Source organism: Nicotiana tabacum, chromosome 6, assembly GCF_000715075.1.
Source record: "Nicotiana tabacum cultivar K326 chromosome 6, ASM71507v2, whole genome shotgun sequence".
Lineage (NCBI taxonomy): Eukaryota > Viridiplantae > Streptophyta > Magnoliopsida > Solanales > Solanaceae > Nicotiana > Nicotiana tabacum.
This window is the reverse complement of record NC_134085.1, coordinates 193,726,917-193,750,828: the sequence shown is the minus strand read 5'-3', so window position 1 is coordinate 193,750,828 and position 23,912 is coordinate 193,726,917. Positions and strand designations below refer to the sequence as shown.

The window sequence follows — 23,912 nt, the reverse complement described above, 5'->3', positions numbered from 1 at the left end:
TAAAGACATCACATCATTCCGTTTTCAAGTCCACTGTCACCTCTAACGTACCACCAACAAGGTTTATGATAGAGCGATAAGTACTCCTTCATTTTTAATTAGAGATTTCAAGTTTGAATCTTAGATATGAAGTCGTCCTTTGTTACGAAACACTACCAATATATTATGGGGAAAACTAAATTTAATAGGACCACAGTATAGGTACCGGAGGTTAAAAAAACAAAATAAATGCTACGTAACATACAGAGGGCAGAAGCTGCTTTTTTGGACCATAAACTCCTACAGAAGGCGAAATTATTCTAATCGGTAACTTTTATATGCCTATAAATATATGATTGAGGGAGACTAGAGAGAGGGAAAAGGAAGATAGTCATGGCTTTTGTTGTATTTGCAAAAAAGTAACTGTATGCAACCTTCAGTTGTCTGATTTTAGATATATCCAATCACTTGAATTCACAATTTCCTTTTGCTTTGAGTTTAATTACTTTCCTCATCAGCAGCTTAATCTTAAGTAATTGTGGAAGATATGGAGCAGCGGGAGATGAAAGAGCTGATTCCTTTACATCAAACAATTATTAAAATGGAAGATCATCATCAGCAGCAGCAAAAATATCCACATGATATTTCTTTAAATGTTCCAATTAATAGAAGAAAAAAGGGTGGCATTATAACTATGCCTTTTATTATCGGTACTATTCATTTCCAACCAAATTCTGGTCATCTTTTTTTGTTTTACTTCTTTGTTTCTGGGTATAGATTTAGTTAATTTTGGGCTTTTTTTAACAGCAAATGAGGCATTGGAGAGCACTGCAAGCTATGGGCTTTTACCCAATATGACCAAGTATCTCATGAAAGATTACAGGATGGGGATCACTACTGCTCAAAATTTACTATTTTTCTGGTCAGCAGCTACTAATTTCTTGCCTTTAATTGGTGCTTTTGTTGCTGATTCATATCTGGGTCGTTTCGTTACCATTGGCCTCGGTTGCATCTTCAGTTTACTGGTAAGTATCATTTACTACTATCATTTATCAATGTTTTCGAATTAGTACTATATCATTTATTAATGTTTCGATTTGCGTCGACACATGAGAAGAAATAATCTAATATTTTTGTCTCCACTAAGATTTGAACCTGAGATCTCAATGTTCTTCATACACCTCATTGACTACTAGGTTACATCGTTCGGCGAATCCCACGATACACTACGACGTTCAACTAAACCAATACTCTAATCGTTACACAAAATTTATTTGTAAAGATACACTAAAATTATAGTAATAAATATGAACCTATAATTTTAAAATATAATAAATTCATTGCTGGCAATCTATAAGACTGAACCCATAAATCAAATCCTGAATCCGCCTGTCTTTAATAGTTTATCTCTTCGTTTAAGACCCTTATTCCTTCCTTTTGGTTTAGCCTTAATTGGAAAATCTTTGCTTTGTTTTCCTGATAAATGGAGGGCAGTGCGGGCCTGGGAGGTCAAATTGATGAGAGCTATTTGGGCTATTATCACTTTTAGCCTACGTCATAAACTATTTATATTTGATAGTCGAAAAATGTATAAAATTTGTATAATTTTTATATATAATATTCAGAATGTATATATATTCATCTTTAGTGACTATACAATGTCATTTTTTCGAGCTATATTACATTTGATAAATATCTGTATATTTATGACACCACACCGTGTGTTTAATTAAAATTTTCCGAATATGCGAAACGTTTGTCCGTTACACAGACATTCCAAGTTAATGAAATTAAATTTTCTTGAAGAAAGTGCCACTGGTTCTTACTACTACTGCAGTACGTCTCTTATTCAATTATCCTGTCAAAATAATATACACAGTCGGACGATCCAATTTGCTGCTGACATTACTTTGAAAACTACTGACATTACTATCCTATTTGCTGCTACAAATATTTTAGTTTTTGTCTAAAGAAGCTTCATCTCTTATGCAATATCCCTAGTTTTGGATCGTCCTATAAATGCACTAGGAAATCAAAGACAAGCTTGCACAATTCTGAATTAGTTTATTGCACATTTTACCACCCCCAGGCCAAAAGAATCAAAATACTGCAAATGACATTTTTGAACTAAATTAAATAGTATTCCTATTAATTATTGTATTGATTGTGCGAACAAAGTACCACATTAGTAGCTGAAAAGATTGCGAGCCTACTGATGAAATAGGAGTAACGTGAGTTAACTAACTATAGTTGCAATTGTTAGTTATACTGTAGTTAGGCAGTTAGCAAGGTGGTTAATTATTGCTAAAAGAGTTAGTAGGTTAGTTAAGAAATGACAGTTGTCACTTAGCTAGGTAGTTAGCAAGGTGGTTAATTATTGCTAAAAGAGTTAGTAGGTTAGTTAAGGAATGACAGCTGTCACTTAGCTGGATTTTAGATTGTAATTGTATATAAGCATGTGCAAGTGGAATGAGAAGCTAAGCGTTCATTTCCCTCTTCTTCTCTAAGTCTTCTTCTCTCGTCTCTGTTCTTCTGTATCCAAACCTCCATTGATAAATGCTCAATCTTAATTCACTAACTACACAGACACAATCCACTAATTTTAACATGGTATCAGAGCCACACGGCCATTAATGTAGTCTCATCGTCCTCAATTCTGTTCTCTCAAAACTAATTTGGAAGATCAACAATGGCGACTCTCGATAACACCGAACTAGAGAAATTAGGTCACAATCATCCACTTTCCTGAATTCAAATGATAATTCAGGAGCTATATTGATTTCGTTGCAATTGAGAGGATCGGAAAATTACTCCATGTGGAGTCGGGCAATGAGGATTGCAATCCTAGGTTGAAATAAGCTAGGTTTCATTGACGGCACATGCAAAAGGGAGAATTATAGTACGAATCTCGTTGATCTCTGGGAGTGTTGTAATGCGATTGTATTGTCTTGGTTGATGAACTGTGTTTCACCAAAATTATTGAGTGGCATGGTGTATTCCTCAAATGCTAGTGCGGTATAGGATGATCTGAAGGAGCGTTTTGATAAGGTGGATTGTTCTAGGATATTTCAGATCCACAGAGAAATTACCACTGATAGGCAGGGCACTAGCTCAATTTCAACTTATTTCTCAAAGGGAGAGCCAAAGGAACATGACAAACACTATATCTACAACTGATAATGCAGATATTACAGCACTGATCACGCCAACTACGCCTTATTAAAAAGGACAAACGGTCGTTGCAAATATAATCTGAGTATTTCGCCCAGAGTCGAACCCATAAGGAATTAACCTATCAATTACTCTTGTCAGACTCACTTAATTCTACGTAATCAACTTCCAAAACGTTTTGAATAACAATTGAGGATATTTTTACTAACTATGACAGACTGCAATTAAGTAAATAAAGACTAACTATGATTAAGTTGTAAACAATTAAGAGAAGGATCTAAGGTTGTGATTTTCCCTATTGATGGAATCCCTTTCGGTTATGTTTCACATAGATTCGCCTAATCGCTATATCAATCATGAGCACTCTTATTATCGTAAATCTCTCCTGAGTAATTACGACAATTTACTAGACGCACTCTCCCACGTTACGCTAGCTGGCTTTGTTTATTACAGCTCACTTTAGATTGCACCCAAGGCTTCGGTATCCCTAATCATGCCTTTAAACCCTCGGTTATTGATCCCTCATATACTTCGGGAGTGGTGTTGTTCAACAATTACCTAAATATGCACTCTCTCCTGAGTTATGCATACTAAATAGGCACAGCTAATTGAGGATCCTATCAATTAACTACAACAAGAACGCAGTTGACACAAATAGAGATTAAACCAAGCAATCTATATTAACATAACAAGAAGTTCATCCTTCAATAGGGTCCATCAAAACCTTGGACTAAATATTTAGCTACTCGTATTAGTGTTCATCATAACAATAGCCAAATTCATCACAAATGGTAAAATACAAAAGGGAGAAATAAAGAACTATATGTTGAAGTGTCCTTCTTGCCTCTTGCTTCTCCTTCCTTGAACTCAGCTATCCAAATCTTGATAATCCTCCTTTAGGCGAGCTGGACCTCTTTTAGGTTTTGTGGAATTGCCCCCAAACTTCCAAGTTTACCCCTGAAATTCATTTTTCCGGAGTTGGACTAGCGCGGTCGCGCTAGTGGGCGCGCTAATGACTGCGCATATGGCCTACCATTCTGCCTCAAATTCCTGGGCTAGCGCGGTCGCACTAGTCTGGGTCCTCATTTCAGCCCTTCTTTCTCTCTTCTTCCCATGTACTCAGTTTCGAGGGGCTTCCCTTGCTTCAATCTAGCTCCAATTACAGTTCTAAGTCCTCACACGTGTAACTCGCTCCTGCAAAACATGAAATTCACAATTAGAGCCAGTTTACCATCATTTAACTATCCTACAACAGTTAAACCTAGTCAAGCTGGGGCATAAACATTCGCCAAATTACATAAATCTAGCCTATTATCAACACCCCACACTTAAATCATTGCTTGTCCTCGAGCAATCCATCACACTCTACAAAGGTCCCTTCGCTAAGTCTTTTCCCCTAACGTATCACACCAAGAACAAATCATCAAAGTTACGCCTAGTAGTGAACAATCTTTGCCTCAAAAATCGACTCTCATGTGCCGTGAAATATTCGTACTTACTCAAATTACTCTATACATCAGTCAAGACTTACCTTTCCTTCGTGAATCACATGCCCTCACATCACACAAGAGAGTAGTTCCGCAAATATTAATATTAAGAACAATTAGGAACTTCGATGAAGAAAATCCGCTCACTATCAAAAAGAACATTCACATGCCACAAAGACGCACCATAGGCTTGCCCGTAGTGTACTACTCTACTAATCGAGCCCATTCAGTCGAAGATCAATTAGGACTTTACTTGGTTGTAATGTAGACTAGGGGACTTGTAGGATATATTTGGATATAGTGACTAACCTCCCTAAGCACTTTTAATACAATCGCATTAACCTTCAAAACCTACTTATGTCAACCAGAGTCCAGACATTCCACCAGATTTTTATTTATAACATCTCATTTCATTAGGTGCAATTGTATCAAATCACCACTTATCAACTATTACATTTACTCTTTAGTGGTGCTTATTCTTTTACTTTTCCAAACAACTGCATCTTTCCTCTATTTCATCGGTTCCACTCAAAAACTAAACCACCACCCCACACTTTAGCTTTTGAATATTTTACTACCATTCAAGTGCTTACAAGAGGTAACGGGGTTCAAACAGATGTCCATTCAAATAATTGGGTAGGGTTTGCAATGTGGTTGCCAAAGAAACAGGCTTAAAGACTCAACGGGGTTGACTACGATGTATTATATTTAGGTGGGTATACTTTATATATCTGGCTCAACAAAGAAATGCCTATATCACTTCTAGGATTGAATGAAACTACTATTTCGCTTTGCAAACACACGGGGCAAGTTCTGGGCATCGAATGTAAAGCATAGAATACAGTACAACTCATACACACATGGCATATGACTCACTCCAGATTGGCTTATCTAGACACTCTCTTTTAAGTATTTAAGTCAGTTACAAACATATAATTTAAGGCACTTTAGCAAGAATCAACTACTGAGACTAAGCATTACACTCTAGTGTCTACTGTGTTTAGGTGTATCAACGCCAAGGGTTTCTCTTTCTATTTCAGCTCATAGCCCATCAATACTAACTAAAAACTAAAATCAAAATAAACAAAAACTAACTACACCTGGTTCAAGATAAACCCTTGGAAAAGAACCGTGGCTCAAAGAAAAACCAGGGGGGAGTTACTACACTACCTAAAGCAAAACAAGAAAAATATGAAATCTTTTTGGTATTTTCTTTAGACTTACTTCCCTCAAGAAGACTGTCTAAAAGATCCGTCATCAGGAAGAGTCCTCATATTCCTCTTTTTTTTTCAAGTTAACTTACCTACCTTAAGCGTACCTAATGTACTATTACTCAAAACACCAAAAACAATCAAGAAGAAACGAAGAAACACTAATCAGTCAAATTGTTACATATACATATATACATTGAAGTAACCCTCACCCCACACTCAAAGTGAAGTCGTGTCCCCATGGCATACAAAATAACAAACAGTGAGGTAAAGGAACTTCCCTGAAAGATCACTCTTGATCGGAGACAATGTCTAGGTTCAAATTGCAAGCACGACCCAGAGCTCTCAACTAGCCCAATATTTGTTTTCTCCGACTTCACCTGCCTGTCAGTCGCCGCGTCAACATGGGTACCCAAGTCAGTGACCGAGGTACGCAATCCAGCCACCTCCTGCTCCAAAGCTGTGAACCGGGTAACCTGAGCTGCCCCAGATGGTGTTGTAGTCCCAAATTGTGTTGCAGCTGCTGCAATTTGCTCATGGGTTTGTGGCTTGGCCTCCGCATCCTCCTGCTCAGCCTCCGCTTCCTCAGAGTCATCAGAATCACCACTAGCATCACCACATGCTGCCATCGGCTCCTTACCAGTAGTGACCTTGTCAGCTCGGAACTTGTGGTCTTTTGGCACTCTCCCATCAACATCCAAATTTTCTGGCACCCGAGCCGCCCGGCAAAGTTTAGTAACCAACGAAGGAAAAAAGAACCCATACCTTTTTATTGGACAATAGGTGAACATCTCCTCATGAATTACTTTGGCCACATCAAAGTTGTGACCATTAATGAAGCACCAAATCAGAGTCGCTCGAGGGCCATTCACCTCCGTAGTGTTGGAGGACGGGATTAGATGGTTGTTGGTAAGATACAACCAGCACTTCCCTTCAAAGGTTAGCGACGAGGAATGAAACTTCCGACCATACTTCGTCCAAACAATCTCTTTTTCGGGTACACAAATTGTTTCAAAGAACCTCGCCCACTACGTGTGTGATCGACCATACCCCTCATAATAGTCATCATAAGGATCTAGAGGAGGGGGCAGCTGGTACATCATCCGTATAGCCTCAACAAAGGCATCCACCGCCTTTCGGCGCACAGTGACCACGCCATTGACATGCTCTTTCACATTGGCGTAAAACTCTCGGACGACCATCACATTCCCCTCGGCCGGCTCATCGATGAAAGTTTGTAACCCTCGCCTCACCAGCTCTATATACATATGAGGGCAGCCCAGCTGGACCGATCCTATATCAATGCCCATTTCTGAGATCAGCTTTTTAGGGGCCTTATCCGTAAAGCGGTCTTGAGCCTTGGTAGATACAAACCTGCTACTATCGAAGGGATGAGTAGGCGCTGACCCGCACGCCCTGGACGATCTAGCTTGACTGCTAAAACAGGTAGCTGTGGTGCGGCGTTTCTTAGGTAGAGCCATAGTACTTGGAAAACGGAACATCATTAGCACAGCCCAAAACAAAATTGTGACGCAATGCGGTTACTCAAACTTCACATGCACAATGGGTTACAATTACACAATTACATTCACTGAGGCATTTACACAAATACCTTATGGGCATTATGCACGCACACCCCATTTCAAACATGTTACCACCCCACAACCACCACAATGTTCCCAAAATCACAAACTACATCAAGCTACAACTCCACCAACCTTACCACCCACAATCACTACAACATATGCTAAAATTTCTACTAAGAAGCGAAAAGAAACACAAAAAGAAAAGAAAACGAAATCTAAAATATATATATATATATATAATAAAAATGGCACAAAGAAAACATACCTGTAGTGAGAATATGAGGAGAATTGAAAAAGAGTAGGGGAGAACGTGACTTGAAGTTTGGGGAAGGTGGGTTGGAAATCTGAAGAAGATGGGAGATGAAGAAGATTGAGTTCTTGAAGAAGGGGGGGTTAGGATTTTTAGGGTCGTTTGTTTTTGTTAAGTGTTGGGAGGATTTGGGAATGAAGAGGAATTGGGAATTACATAGGAGGGGGGATTTAGACTAACTAATATACTAAAATAACAAAAGAAACTTATTGCAAGTTAATAAAAAGATGCGTCAGTTACGCTGGACTAGCGCGGTCTCTAGAGGTACGAGCGCGGTCGCGCTAGTCCAGGCAGAACACTTGCCTATATGCACGGCCTCTAGCACGGCCGTGCTTCTAGCGCAGTCACATGCGTGGTCTGTAGCATGACCGCGCTAGTTGTTGGAGCTGAGGTAGAATACTTACCCATATGCGCTAGCGCGGGCGCGCTCCTAGAAACGATTTATTTTATATTTTTCACATGTTCTTTCCGATGTCGATGGACTTGTCACTTGCCCAAGCTCACCTGCATTGGTTAGTATTTCCCTAAACTCAAAATTACAAATACTACCATCAATGGGTTGCCTCCCATGCAGCGCCTGATTTAACGTCGTGGCACGACGCAGACAAGCACATTAAAAGGCTCGCTCGACCTCTGAGGTTCGGTCAGGTGGATCTTTGACGCTTCCTTTGGTTCATTCATGTCTACATATAGTTTCAATCTCTGCCCATTGACTATAAATGTATGAGAGTCTTTATCTGAGGCAATCTCTACAGCCCCTGAAGGGGATACTTCGACCACTCGAAATGGGTGAGACTATCGTGACTTGAGCTTACCCGGGAATAGCCTTAATCTTGAGTTATAAAGCAATACCATGTCCCCAGGGTTGAAATGTCGCTCAACAATATTCTGGTCATGCAACCTCTTCATCATTTCCTTGTACAACTTTGTGCTTTCAAAAGCCAGATATCGGAACTCGTCGAGCTCATGCAGTTCTGTGATTCTCGTTGCGCTCGTAGCCTCAATGTCTAGACTCAGCTGTTTCAGTGCCCACCAAGCTCTATTTTCAAGTTCCACTGGTAAGTGGCAAGCCTTCCTGAACACCAACTTATATGGTGACATAACAATCGATGTTTTAAAAGCAGTTCTATAGGCCCAGAGTGCATCATCTAGCTTTTTCGCCCAATCAGTTCTTGTGGCATTTACAGTCTTGGTCAATACACTATTGATCTCTCTATTAGACACTTTGACCTGTCCACTGGTCTGAGGATGATATGGTGTTTCCACCTTGTGGCGTACATCGTACTTTTCCAGCAACTTTTCAAAAGCTCGATTACAGAAGTGATTGCCTCCGTCACTGATAATAGCTCTTGGGGTCCCAAAACGAGTGAATATGTTCTTCTTCAAAAACCTTACCACCACTCTTGCATCATTGGTGGGAAGTGCTACAGCTTTCACCCACTTGGACACGTAATCTACAGCAACAAGTATGTACTTATTGCCAAAGGAGCTGACAAAGGGGCCCATGAAATCAATCCCCCAAACATCGAACACTTCAACCTCTTGAATTGGGTTCATGGGCATCTCATGGCGACAGGTGATGTTCCCAGTTTGTTGACATTTATTACAGCCCTTCACTCATTGATAAGCATCGTTGAACACTGTTGGCCAATAGAATCCGGCCTCTAGCACTTTCGCGACCCTCTTGACTTCTCCAAAATGTCTCCATAAGCCGATGCGTGACATGCCTACAAAACTGAAGATTGGTCTATCTCGGGGACACACCTCCGGATCATATTGTCAACACATTTTTGAAACAGATAAGGTTCATCCCAATAATATATGCGGCAGTCACGTAAAAAACTTTTTCTTTTGTACAAAGGAAAGGTCATAAGGCACTATACCACTTGCCAAGTAATTTGCGAAGTCTGCATACCATGGCACTTCCTCAAGACTTATAGCGAGCAGTTGCTCATCTGGAAAGGCCTCCAGAATATCCTCAACCTCAACTACGTTTTCAGCTCCCTCAAGTCGTGATAGATGATCATCGACTTGGTTTTCTGTGCCCTTACGATCACGAATTTCGTGGTCGAACCCTTACAGTAACAGCACCCAACGAATCAGGCGTGGTTTAGACTCCTTCTCAATCAAATACCTGAGAGCTGCATGATCAGTATATACTATTACCTTAGAGCCAATCACGTATGACCTGAACTTGTCAAATGCAAACACCACAGCCAGTATCTCCTTTTCAGTCACAGTGTAGTTTAGTTGGGCTCCACTCAGTGTTCTACTAGCATAGTAGATCGGGTGCATTATCTTGTCATTCCGCTGTCCCAGCACTGCCCCCACTGTATTGTCACTAGCGTCATACATAAGTTCGAATGGTTGCTCCCAGTGGGGGGCAATAATGATGGGTGATGTGACTAGCCTCTTTTTTAACTCCTCGAATGCTACTCTGCAATCATCAAAAAACAAGAAAGGGTGATCTTTTTCTAACAACTTACAGAGAGGGTTTGCAATATTTGAGAAGTCTCTTATGAATCTCCGGTAGAAACCGGCATGCCGGAGGAAGCTCCTGATTGCCTTGACTGAAGTGGGGGAGGTAGCTTTGCTATCACATCAACTTTGGCACGATCCACCTCGATTCCTTTACTTGATACCCGATGTCCTAAGACTATGCCCTCTTGTACCATGAAATGGCATTTCTCCCAATTAAGAACCAGGTTAGTTTCGATACATCGTTTCAGTACACGGGTCAGATTTATAAGGCACTCATCGAATGAGTTTCCCACTACTGATAAATCATCCATGAATACCTCCATTATGTCTTCTACCATATCAGTGAATATGGCCATCATGCACCTTTGGAATGTGGTGGGTGCATTGCATAGGCCAAAGGGCATCCTCCGAAAAGCATAAATGTCATACGAGCAAGTGAAAGAGGTCTTCTCTCTGTCCTCTGGTACAATGGAGAGTTGATTGTACCCTGAGTACCCATCCAGAAAATAGAAGTGAGACCTCCCTACCAATTTGTCTAGCATCTGATCAATAAAGGGAAGTGGGAAGTGGTCTTTCCGGGTATCTAGATTTAATTTTCTGTAGTCCATGCAAATTCTCTAGCCCGTGATGGTTCTTGTAGAGATCAGCTCATTGTTATCGTTTTTGACCACTGTTATGCCACCCTTCTTAGGCACACATTACACCGGGCTAACCCAGTTGCTATCAGAGGTTGGGAAAATGATTCCCGCTTCCAACCACTTTATCACTTCTTTCTTCACCACTTCCTTCATGTTGGGGTTCAGCCTTCTTTGATGATCCCTGGATGGTTTGTATCCCTCTTCCAGCAGAATTTTATGCATACAATAGGCCGGGTTGATCCCCTTAATGTCTGTCATGGTCCACCCAATGGCAGTCTTACACTCCTTGAGCACCTGCAAAAGTTGTTGTGCCTGCACATCTAACAAACTAGCTGAGATAATAACAGGTAATATGGAGTTAGGTCCTAGAAACTCCTACCTGAGATGGTCAGGCAGTGGCTTTAATTCCAGCTTTGGTGGTTCTTCTATGGATGGCTTGGCTGGAGGAATTTCTCTATTTTCTAAATGTAGGGGTTCGAATTCCAGAGTTCTATCCCAAAACCCTCTACCCTCTAAAGCCAATACCCATTCTGCCAGTTCTTCCCCATTCACCTCATCCAAATTAACCAGACATGCAGCAAGGGGGTCCTCAATAGTTAGCGTCTCATCATCAGCCTCTACGATTACATCCACGGCATCAATAAGAGAACAATTGGCGAATTCACTTGGTCGCCTCATAAATTTCTGCACATTGAATGTTATCTCCTCATCATTCAACCTTATCTTAAGCTCCCCAGTCTCACAATCAATGAGAGCTTTCCCGGTGTCTAAAAACGACCTTCCCAAAATTATGGGAATTTCTTCATCCACCTTGCAATCTAGAATCACAAAATCTACAGGGAACACAAATTTCCTTACTTGGATCAATACATCATCCAGGACACCATAGGGTCTTTTCACGGTCCTATCAGCCAGCTGCAACAACATAGAAGTGGGTCTAGCTCTTCCAATCCCTAACCTCTTATAGATTGCCAGGGGCATGAGATTTATACTAGCCCTCAAATTACAAAGTGCTTTGGTGAAAGCAAAGTTTCCAATGGTGCATGGAATTGTGAAACTCCCTGGGTCAGATAGCTTCTCAGCAATTGGTTTAGTCACCACTGCACTACAGGTCTACGTAAAAGTCACCGTGGCCAAGTATTAGAAATCGAATTTTCGGGACATCAAGTCTTTCATCATTTTTGCATAACCAGGCATCTCCTTCAAAGCATCAATCAATGGAATGTTTACTTGGATTTGTTTCAGCATCTCCATGAATTTCTTGTATTGCTCTTCTTTTTTATATTTGGCCAGCCTCTATGGGAATGGTGCGGGGGGGTCTCTTTTTTCCAATGATGTGGATATTTTCTTTGTTAGCTACCACCTCAACTACCCGTTCCTGGGCTGTCTCAGCTTCTTTCTCAGCCCCAATCTGGGTGTCATGTTCTTCCTGGGCAGGTTGTACTGTCACCTTTGTTAGTCTCGTTGACTTACCTAACTCAATAGGCAATGGTACAAGTGTCTCAGCCTGTCTGCTTTCTCGAATCCTCACTTGCTCCAAGTCTAACTCTCTGCCATAATGTAGACTCACTGCCATCAGCTGCTTTGGGCCTTGATCTTTTGGATTTATCTGCTTGTCTGCAGGTAGTGTCCCATGAGGACGACTATTCAAAAACATCAAAATCTGGCCCATCTACACGTCAATATTCTTAATTGTTGACTCATGTGCATCTACTCTTTCATTGATTTTTGCATTTGACCCAATAACATGTTGCATCATTGCCTCGAGTCTAGCAAACCCATCTTCCTGCCTTCCACCATGCTGCTGCTGAGGAGGATGATACCCCTGCTATTGATTCTGATATTATATCCCTGTGGCCTTTGGTAAGGTGCCACATTATTGTGAGGTCTCATACCTCCCATGTTTTCATTATTGAGTTGCGGCTGGACTGGCCTGCACGGAAGATTTTGTTGGCCCTAATTTTGACCACCCTATCGCTGGCCTCCATAATTAGACACATAATTCATGTCCTCATAGTAGTGATGATGATCACTTTCTGCATTCCACTAGTTACCAATTGGCTGACTAATGCAAGATGTGCATAAGCCTCCATTAGTAGTATCTACAATGTGTACCTGTTGCTTCTGCCCTGACTCTTCCACCCTTTTGGTGAGTATGCTCATATGTGTCATTAATGTGGCCATGTTTTCAGCAAGAGTGTTGGATGGATCTAAGGGCACTGAGTAAACTACTGGCGTGATAGGTGCATTCCTGGTTGTCCACCCCGAATTTTGTGCCATCTTATCAAGTAGACTCTGGCTTTCTCTCCGTGTTTTACTCAAAAATGTTCCACCAGCTGAAGCATCAACATTACCCTTCACGTCATCTGCCAAACCCATGTAGAACCATTGCCCCAACATCTGATCATACCGTGGTGCGGACATATAACCAACATTCCTTTGAATCGTTCCCATGTTTCTTGGAGTGTCTCCATTAGTCTCTGTTTGAAACTCAAAATTTCATCAATTTGTTGAGTAGTCTTGTTGGGTGGATAAAACTTGTTAAGAAACTGCTTGACTAACTCCTCCCAAGTTGTTATGAAATTAATGGGGAGTGAGTTTAGCTAGGTCTGGGCAGCTCATGTCATTGAGAATGGAAACAATAACAGCTTGATTGCTTTCTGAGTTACGTTTGGATGCCTTTGAGTTTTGTATATTAACAGGAAGTTCTTCAAGTACTATTGAGGATCTTCGATTTGTGACCCCAAAAATAGTCCCTTATTTTGCAACAAGTGCAGCATATTGTTCGTGATTTGAAACTATTCAGCCTGTATCTGCGTGACTAAAATCGTTGTGGCCAAGTTCTCTACTGTGGGTTGTGCCCAGTCATATAGCGCAGCCTCTGGCACAAGAGGTGCCACTGGCGCTACTGGTGCAGATGGGCTTACTACGTGATCCCCCATGTCTAGTTCGAATTGTTCAGTTGTTTGTTGTTGTTTGTTTTTCCGATTGGCCCGATTCAAGGCCTTGAAAACTTTCTCGGGATTTGATAATGCTTCAAATACTTCACTAGTTCTCGATAAGTTTCTAGGCATGCACCTGTACAACCAAGTCAACAAACGCTAAAATATCAATGTATAGATTGGATATAGAGAAAACTGACTACACTAAGAATTTTTGTACTTCTTTCAATTGTAATTGATATCACCGTTAAATTCCCCAACAACGACGCCAAAATTTGATCACGCCCAACTACGTCTTATTAAAAAGGACAAACGGATGTTGCAAATATAATCTGAGTATTTCGCCTAGAGTAGAACCCACAAGGAATTAACCTATCAATTACTCTTGTCAGACTCACTTAATTCTACGTAATCAACTTCCCAAACATTTTGAATAACAATTGAGGATATTTTTACTAACTATGAAAGACTGCAATTAAGTAAATAAAGACTAACTATGATTAAGTTGTAAACAATTAAGAGAAGGATCTAAGGTTATGATTTCCCCTATTGATGGAATCCCTTCCGGTTATGTTTCACATAGATTCCCCTAACAGCCTCTATCAATCATGAGCACTCTTATTACCGTAAATCTCTCTCGAGTAATCACGACAATTTACTAGACGCACTCTCCCGAGTTACGCTAGCTGGCTTTGTTTATTACAGCTCACTTTAGATTGCACCCAAGGCTTCTTTATCCCTAATCCCGCCTTTAAACCCTCGGTTATTGATCCCTCATATACTCTGGGAGTGGTGTTGTTTAACAATTACCTAAATATGTACTCTCTCCTGAGTTACGCATACTAAATAGGCACAACTAATTGAGGATCCTATCAATTAACTACAACAAGAACGTAGTTGACACAAATAGAGATTAAACCAAGCAACCTATATTAATATAACAAGAAGTTCATCCTTCAATAGGGTCCATCAAAACCTTGGACTAAATATTTAGCTACTCGTATTAGTGTTCATCATAACAATAGCCAAATTCATCACAAATGGTAAAATACAAAAGGGAGAAATGAAGAACTATATGTTGAAGTGTCCTCCTTGCCTCTTGTTTCTCCTTCCTTGAAATCAGCTATCCAAATCTTGATAATCCTCTTTTAGGCGAGCTGGACCTCTTTTAGGTTTTGTGGAATTGCCCCCAAACTTCCAAGTTTACCCCTGAAATTCATTTTTTCGGAGTTGGACTAGCGCGGTCGCGCTAGTGGGCGCGCTAATGACTGCGCATATGGCCTACCATTCTGCCTCAAATTCCTGGGCTAGCGCGGTCGCGCTAGTCTGGGTCCTCATTTCAGCCCTTCTTTCTCTCTTCTTTCCACATACTCAGTTTCGAGGGGCTTCCCTTGCTTCAATCTAGCTCCAATTACAGTTCTAAGTCCTCACACGCGTAATTCGCTCCTGCAAAACATGAAATTCATAATTAGAGCTAATTTACCATCACTTAACTATCCTACAACAGTCAAACATAGTCAAGCTGGGGCATAAACAGTCGCCAAATTACATAAATCTAGCCTATTATCAAGCACTTATGATGGCAAAGGGAGGTTTTGCTCAGAAGCCTAAGAAGAACTATAATGTGTGTTGTGACTACTACAAACTAAAAGGTCACACTCGCGAAGGTTGTTACAAACTCATAGGGTACCCAGCTGATTTCAAGCATAAGAAGAAGCAGAATATCATTGCAGCTCATAATGTCTATGCTGGAGATGGTAGAAAACATGATGCAAAGGAGGGAAGACAAAACCATGGTAATGACAGTGGTGCAGAACAATTGCTAGGCCCTTATTTCACCCCTAAACAGTACTCTCAGATTCTGAAGCTGGTCAAACAGGACAACACTGGTGAATTATCAGCCAACATGGCAGGTATTGATGAAATCTCAACAAATATGGCAGGTAATGATAATGTTTTTTTAGTAGATTCACAGAAGAAAGATTGGATTGTTGACTTAGGAGCTACAAACCATATGATCTCAAACCTAAAAATGGAGGAACAATTGCTGTAACACACATTGGTTCATGTAGCTTCAATGGCATAGACACTTTAGACAATGTTCTATATGTACCAGACTTCAAGTACAATTTGTTGTCTGTTTCTAAGCTCACAAAAGCATTACAATGCTCATTCACCTTCTTTCCAAATTTTTGCATGTTCCAGGACCTTTACAGTGAAGGTCAGGGGGATTGGTAGAGAAAGAGGTGATCTCTATCTGTTTCCTCAGATTTATACTAAAAGGACCACTGTTGAAAATAAAGGCTTGGCTGCAGTGAAGGAGAAGGTAGATATTGATCTTTGGCATAGAAGGTTGGGGCATGCATCAGTTGGAGCAATAAAACAAATGTTGGGACTATCTCAAGAACAGTGTAGAAAAACAATTGAAAATTGTATAATCTATCCATTAGCAAGACATGTTAGATTGTCATTCAGTACTAATACAAGTAGAGCTTCTGAAGTTTTTCACTTGTTACATATTGATGTATGGGGCCCTACAGTGTCAAAACTTACAATGGGAATAATTTTTTTCTAACAATCGTAGATGATCATTCTAGAATTACTTGGTTGTATCTGCTCAAGTTTAAAAATGACTAGTTTAAGAGTACGCGCGTTGCGCGTGTATCTCATATCAATGAATGTAAATTTTATAAAAATTACACACATACACACACATATACATATATATATACCGCTGAAGAAAAAAAAGAGATAAATGTTGATCTTTGGACTTTCGTTAGATTTGGGTTCTCACGCCATCTTTTCTATAAAAATTCGATCATTATGATGATAAAGGGATTATACATGCTAATAAACATTGTTACTTCCTTTAGCTCAATAGTGATGGATAATATCAGTAGCCACGTATCAACACCATGAGAAACTACGAAACTCTATGACAACACTTTTGAAAAATATTTTATTAATATTTTCTTAAAAGAGAATAGCTTGAAATAGCTAATATTTCTAACATTATCAACCTTAAATCTTTAAAATTTTAGTAATCTGAAAATAATCGTGAGTTTCTGAGTATGATTTTTGTGCAATTTGTTTTAAATTTTAGTCTCTTGGTATCTTAAAGTAGAACACTTCTAATGTCACCTATAATATTATTGTTCGGGGTGAAATAACAAATCCGAAAATTATGACTTCTTGTGAAAAATGGACTTACTCAATTTATTTAAGTAATCTTACTGGGATGACATTTCTAAATATTAGGAGCTCCTATATAGTTCAAATAAGTAAAATATTTAATAGTCAAAGTTTTAGTTAATTTCAACGTCCTAACTATTAAAAAATATTAATTAAACAATAATTTTGTCAAATATAAAATTTATTTTTAAATGAAAAAAATTTGATCAATTTCGCGTTAAAGTTTCGAGCTTTTATAATAGTCTAGATTGATTGAAGAAGATAAAATAAAAACCGAAACATTATTTTCCTATATATTTAGTAGTTTTCAATTTAGTCTCACACTATTTACCACATAATTAAAATACATTAATGTAATTTATTGCAAATACTAAATAAAGTAAATTCTTCAACAAAAAAAAATAATTATTGATGTTAAAAAAATATTTTGTTTACCGTGAATATTGAGTACCATTAGGATGTCATTTGTCACTTGCCATGTATAACCGACTTCAGACGAGCATCTCTAGATTTTGTACTACTGTTCCAAATTGACTTTTTAAATATTTATTTAAGGTAAATTTTTAATTGATTTTAGAGTCCTAAATTTTAGGTATCTAGTTTAAATAAAGAAAGATATAATAACCAAATATTAATGAATTTCTAGGTCCTAAATATTAGGGAAAGAATTAAATGACTATTTTATCTAGTGCGTGTTTTTTATATTAACAAATATATAATTTGAAAAAATTGCACAAAAATTATTAAACTATGTGATGAGTTATAAAATAAAAGCCCAATAAAGACTATTGATCCAATTTAGCTAACTTAATAAAGAAAATAATTATATTTTGCAAAGGTATTCTAATGCCTTTACATAACTTCGATATATAAGTTGTGCATTTGCTTTAATAGATCAAATAGAATAAAATAATATACTGACTTGTCAAATATTACGTAACTATATTATGTTCTTATAGTCTTAAGGAAATAAATTTTATTTGCTCAAAGTTTTCAAAAAGAAGTTTAGTATTTTAATGCTTCGTTAGTAATTTTCCTTAAATATGTAAACGCTTGCACACCTATGTAAGTACTAAATTATATTTTTTTAAAGTCCTAAATATTAGAATTTTTTACATTGTTTATATAAGGAAATAATTAATAACAATAATTTTAGTTGATTTTAGATTCCTAAATTTTAGAAAAAATAATAAAATGACTATTTTGTCTTAGTGTGAGCTCTATTTTTAAAGGGTAAAAAAGGCGAACGACATTTTACTAAGGGCCTTCGTACTTTTAATATAGTATAGATAGATATAGTTATGATTTTAAGGAACTTCAAAATGATACAAACACAATTTGGGAAATCTGTGAAAATGATTAGATCAGACAATAGTGGAGAGTTTGTTAATGCAAATTGTTCTCAAATCTTTCAGATTTTGGGAATCATATATCAAAGAACTTGTATGCACACCCCGCAGCAAAATGGGGTGGCTGAAAGAAAGCACAAACATATTCTGGAGATAGCCAGGGAGCAATTCCCTTAAAATTTTGGGGGCATTATGTCATAGCAGCAGTTTACTTGATAAACAGAATGCCATCTGTTGCATTACAAGGGAAGTCACCTTATGAAGTTTTTCACAAAATGAGACCTAATCTGCAGCATCTGACGATAATAGGGTGCTTATGTTTTGCAAAGAAGCTGAACAACCATGATAAATTTGTTGCTAGAGGAATTGCAGCTATCATGCTGGGATATTCAGAATTTACTAAAGGATATGTCTTGTATGATTTAGCTTCTCACACCTTCTTCATCAACCGAGATGTTAGCTTTAGAGAAACTCTATTTCCCTTCAAGTTCAAGAAATGTCGACCTTTACCACTGTTTTCTGATGGTGGTTTGAATTGTCCTATATTGTCTGATCCTGCTATGGATAACATAGAAGGAGAAGCTGTTATAGATGATCTAGAGATTTATCAATTGGAGAATGTTACTTCACCAGTTCAATCAGCTGGAGTTGATCATGAAGCAGATATACCTACCACTACAGATATTCCACCTGTTCCTGAACCAGATACAGAAGCAGTAATGGAAGATTTACCTGTGAGTGAATCTGCACATGAGGAAATTTTCTTTTCAGATGCCATGCCATCGACTGAGTTAGTAGAATTAAGAAAGTCAGTTCGAACAAAAAAGACTTCGGGTTGCTTAAAGGATTTTGTCACACCAGTTACAAATTGTGCTTCACATATATCATATCCTATTCAGAATTCAGCTAACTATACTAACACCAGTCCTGCCTACAAATATTTCCTCACTACCCTTACTTCTGTAGCTGAACCAAGATCCTTCAAAGAAGCTTTTGCAGACCCCAGATGGGTAGAGTCTATGAAGACTGAAATTTCAGCCTTGGAGGAGAACAAAACATAGGAATTAGTACCATTACCTAAAGGAAAGATTCCCATTGGTTGCAAATGGTATTCAAAGGTGAAGTATAAAGCCAATGGTGATATAGAGAGATTTAAAGCACAATTGGTTGCCAGAGGCTACAACCCACAGGAAGGTCTTGATTACACTAAAACATTCTCACCAGTGGTTAAAATAGCAACTGTGAGATCAGTGGTTTCTATCGCTGCAGCAGAAGGTTGTCACATCCATCAGATGGATGTGTACAATGCTTTTTTTACTAGGGGATCTTCATGATGAAATATATATGCAATTACCTGAGGGCTTTGCAAGCAAGAGGGAGCATCTTGTATGTAGGCTTGTCAAATCCCTTTTATGGATTGAAGCAAGCAAGAAGGCAATGGAATGTCAAGTTGACTGAAGCTTTAATGGCTCAGGGGTTTACTCAAAGCAGTCTGGATCATTCCTTGTTTACTCAGAAACAGGATAACAACATTGTTGTCATTCTGGTTTATGTGGATGACATGCTGATAACTAGGAATAGTCTGAAGCTGATAGAAGCCACTAAGGAACAGCTGAACAAAACATTCAAAATGAGGATCTTGGAGAGTTAAAATACTTTCCAGGAATTGAATTCAGTAGATCCACCAAAGGTATTCTGATGAACCAGAAGAAATATGCCTTAGCGTTAATTGGTGAATTGGGATTGAGTGCTGCAAAGACTACTTGGACTCCACTTGAATACAACCAGAAGTTTACTAACAAAGAACTAGATGACATTACAGGGGTGCAAGATGATGATGCATTGGAAAACAAAGGGAAATATCAGAGACTTATTGGGAAACTGTTGTACTTGACATTAACCAGACTAGATATAGCCTTTGTTGTTCGGACCCATAGTCAATTCATGCAGCAGCCTAAGAGAAGTCGTTGGGAAGCATCCTTAAGAGTTATGAGGTACACGGATCGAAATGACCCACGAGATGAGTCTCAACTCAGAATCAAAGAAGAAAAAGACAAAAAGAAGATATCCCGAGATATCAGAGTGAATGGAAGGCGGATCGACTCCAACATTTGACTAAGGTCCTGAACTCTGCCAGTCGCATTTTACTCAGTATCCCAAAGATTGAACAAGTCGCCGCAACTCGCAAGCATCAAGATTCGGATCAAAGTCTCCAAGCACAATCAGCTAAGACCCAAGATCAAGTCGCAAAAGAATCATAGATAGGAATCTTGTAACTCGCAGTTGACATGCATATAAGTAGTTAGTTCAGTTCCAATTTTCCTTTGGTTGTAATAAGGCGGTCAGTGATGCAGCAGTGACAACAGCAACAGCAGTAACAGCAAGCATTGCAATCCCATGGTAGTCCCAGCTACCAAAATTTTCCCGAACTACATTGACCTGATTCCTGTTTAGCCCAGGATATGTAGGAAATCTTTGAAGCAAGATTCGGTCAGATCTATCAAAAACATGCTTCACACGGAGTAGTCCATAGGCAAAAATCGCTCATACACGCTCACTTTATCTTTGCACGAAAACTCTTCGTGTTTCCGAACAAAGAGGGGCAGCTGTGAGCACGTGATTTTTGTTTCGCGCGACAATCGCTCCAAAAGAAATAAAAAATAATAACAATTGGTCCTGCTGTACAATTTTTGGATTTTTACATGGCACTTTGTTAATTATTTATGATTTTTTGCCCATTTTATTTTATTAAAACAAAATACAAAAAATGTATGTGTCATGCATAATTTGAACCGTAATCCGGTTGTTAAATAGAAAATCATAAATAGGCATCTTTGTCCGTGATTTTGTTTTTGCTTGATTTTACCTGTTTTAAAATATTTTAAGGTGTGTGCAAATAATTGTATTAAGTGTTTATTTAATTTTAATTTGATTTACTTAGGTTTTGTTTTTAAAATAAAGAAGAAAAAAAAAATCTTTTCGGACTTGGGCCAATTTTAAACAAATTGGCCCAAACAAACTCAGCCCAAAACCCCTGTGAAACCCGGTCCACACCAGCTAACACCCAGAGCGTCCAAACGACGCCGTGTTAATCCAGTCTGATCTGGGCCGTTGATCTCAAATTGATCAACGACCAAGATCAATTCCCCATAACCCACTGAGGAACCCGACCCGTTTCCACCCGGACCGACCCAAACCCCTTTAGGATGAAACGACACCGTTTCCCCATCAGATGAAAGATCTGGGCCTTCCATCTTACCTCATCCAACGGCCGAGATCAACCCACCCATCCCATATATAATCTTCCAACCATACCCTGCCCCCCTTATCCAATACCCCGGCCTTCGTCTTCACAGACCATTCCCCTTCAAACCCTATCCGCCCCCATCTCCCTTCACCAGAAACCCGGCAGCATGAACGTCGATGACCTTCCCCTTAACACCATAGAACCCCCTTGCCATCCTGAACTTGGATCTGTTAACCACCTAGCTCGAATCCCTTCCCACCTTCTCGAATCTTCATTTGAAGATTCGAGTCGGAACCTGACTTACACCGTTTGACCCCAGTTTCACACCAGACACTCCCCAGACCCCCCTCGTGACCAAACCGTGCTTGGTTTGGTCCGAATCTGACCAGGGAAGCATGAATCCCAGATCTGATTTTTGGAACCATAGGGTTCCTCGTCGATGGTCCGTGTCTTGTTCAAGCCGAAGAGATTAAGGTCTAATGGACCTTAATCGAAGTGTTTCTCATCTGAGAAACACTTCGATTAAAGTCCGTTCAGCCTTAAGAAAGGTCTGTTCGAGTCCAAGCTAGGGTCTTTTGATTTTTCGGATTTTAAAGTGAGTTTTGCTTTCTTTTCTTTATTTGTTTTAGTCCATGTGATTGTTCTAAAGGTTGTTCATGTTTCGTGAAATCTGTGTTTTGAGTTTTATCAACTGTGTCCTGTCCACCTTGCCTGAACCTTTGTTGTTTGATTGAGTTTATTCTTCTACTTGTTCTGATAATGTGTATGTATGTATTTGTTGTGCAATTGGTTGAATTTCAAAATTGAACTGATTAACTGATTCCTCGGGTACAATTCTGCTTAGTCAATACAATTCGAATCATGTGTCCTATACTGTTAAATGTCTGATTTTGGTTGTATGTGTTATAACTAATATAGTCGAGTCGACAAATGTCGTCAATGAATTTCAGTAGTTCAAATGTTAACAATTGAACCTGTTGCCTGCTGCAACTTTGTTTGAATCAAAGTATGAATCAGTTAGGAATTGAATTTAGCTACTTATAGTTGTTAAACTGAATCAGAAATATAAAAGGATTGGTTTTGTTTAGTTACAATCAGAATTGGAGGGCATGTGCACTTGTGCACAACATGTGCATAAAGGCCTTTGTTACATTTAAAATAGTTTGACAGCATATGCTGTCAGATTATACTCTGCTGCCCATATCCTGCTTTAGTTTAGAAATATTAATCCTCACTTAAAAGGTAAGTCTGCCAGGGAATATCATGGGGGTTTATATACTTAAAAGTTTGAGTGGAAACTGGAAAAAAAAAGAGAGCACATGGGAGGGTGTTTGGTTGATTGATGAACAGGCTGTTAAAGGGCAGACCTTAGGCTTATAAAAGGAAGAACTTCCATCAGAGAGAGGGAACTGGACATTTTGGAGAACTAAGTTCTGAAAGACAGAAAACTGGAAAAGAATTCTCTTTGATAACACAGACAGGCAGAATTAGAAATTACAATTTTTGATTTGCTGTTTTGATTTCACTAAATCTTGACCTGTTTGTGAAACACTGATTCCTCTCAAATCCCAACTGAGTCTGCTTGGTTGTTGTTGTTTTACTCGGGAACTTGGTCTAGTTGGGGTCTTGATCCCACTCCAATTGTTTCGTGAGTTGTTGCTGCTGCTATTCTATTTCCTGTTGCTGCTGCTATTCTGTGTCCTGCTGCTACTGCTAATTCCATTTCTTGCTGCTACTGATTTCCCTGTCTTCTTCCTCTTCTCCTTTGCATTTTCAGTATTTCCAGGTACACATCTCGAGTCTCACATTGGTGTAGCTGATTGTAACATTGAAAAGCATGAATAGAAAGATTTGAAGGAGTTACAATCACCTGTTATTTACTGACTGCCTCTTCATAAATGTTGTTAAGTTGTGTAAATTTTAGTTTATAGCTAATAGAGAATACATTGGTAAGTTTGTACTTAAGTAAAGTTTATGTTAATCTGAAACTGCGGTATTTGATTCGTTTAGTTAGCATACAGGATGTAAATACGATCCATGGAATGTGACACTATTTATACAATTGTTAAACTTAAACTCATTCTTTTAGCATGTTTGAATAGGTAGGGGCAAATGGCTGTTAAATCTAGCCAAATATAATACAGTTTTGAATCATCCAGTTTCGATTTCTTTAGGCAATTTATAGGACTAGTTTTGAACATCATCAGTAACATCTTTTAATAAGGAACTCTATTAATCCTGTTTAAGCAATTTGATTTAGATTCGACTTAAGGATGTTGTCGGATTAAGTATTGCATTTCATCAATCTCATATGTAATT

At 38.9% G+C, this 23,912-nt stretch overlaps 1 protein-coding gene and 1 non-coding gene across 4 annotated transcripts; both read left to right on the top strand.

The window, feature by feature from the left end:
- Positions 1–273: 273 nt before the first annotated feature.
- On the top strand, positions 274–23,698 carry LOC107811717 (protein NRT1/ PTR FAMILY 1.1-like). 3 transcript variants are annotated; one of them, XM_075256290.1, is made up of 4 exons: positions 274–404; positions 501–689; positions 787–1,004; positions 23,371–23,698. In XM_075256290.1, exons 2-4 carry the CDS (start codon positions 527–529, stop codon positions 23,407–23,409), a joined length of 420 nt encoding a protein of 139 aa, XP_075112391.1. In that variant the 5' UTR covers positions 274–404; positions 501–526; the 3' UTR covers positions 23,410–23,698. The 3 variants fall into 3 exon arrangements, with proteins under 3 accessions (XP_075112391.1, XP_075112392.1, XP_075112390.1); XM_075256291.1 differs by lacking the exon at positions 23,371–23,698 and adding an exon at positions 16,011–16,377 and having other exon boundaries at positions 303–689; XM_075256289.1 differs by having other exon boundaries at positions 305–689.
- Positions 13,270–13,376, top strand: LOC142182406 (small nucleolar RNA R71). The gene has a single exon (XR_012711241.1). It is a non-coding gene; the product is annotated as a small nucleolar RNA R71 (small nucleolar RNA).
- Positions 23,699–23,912: the final 214 nt, after the last annotated feature.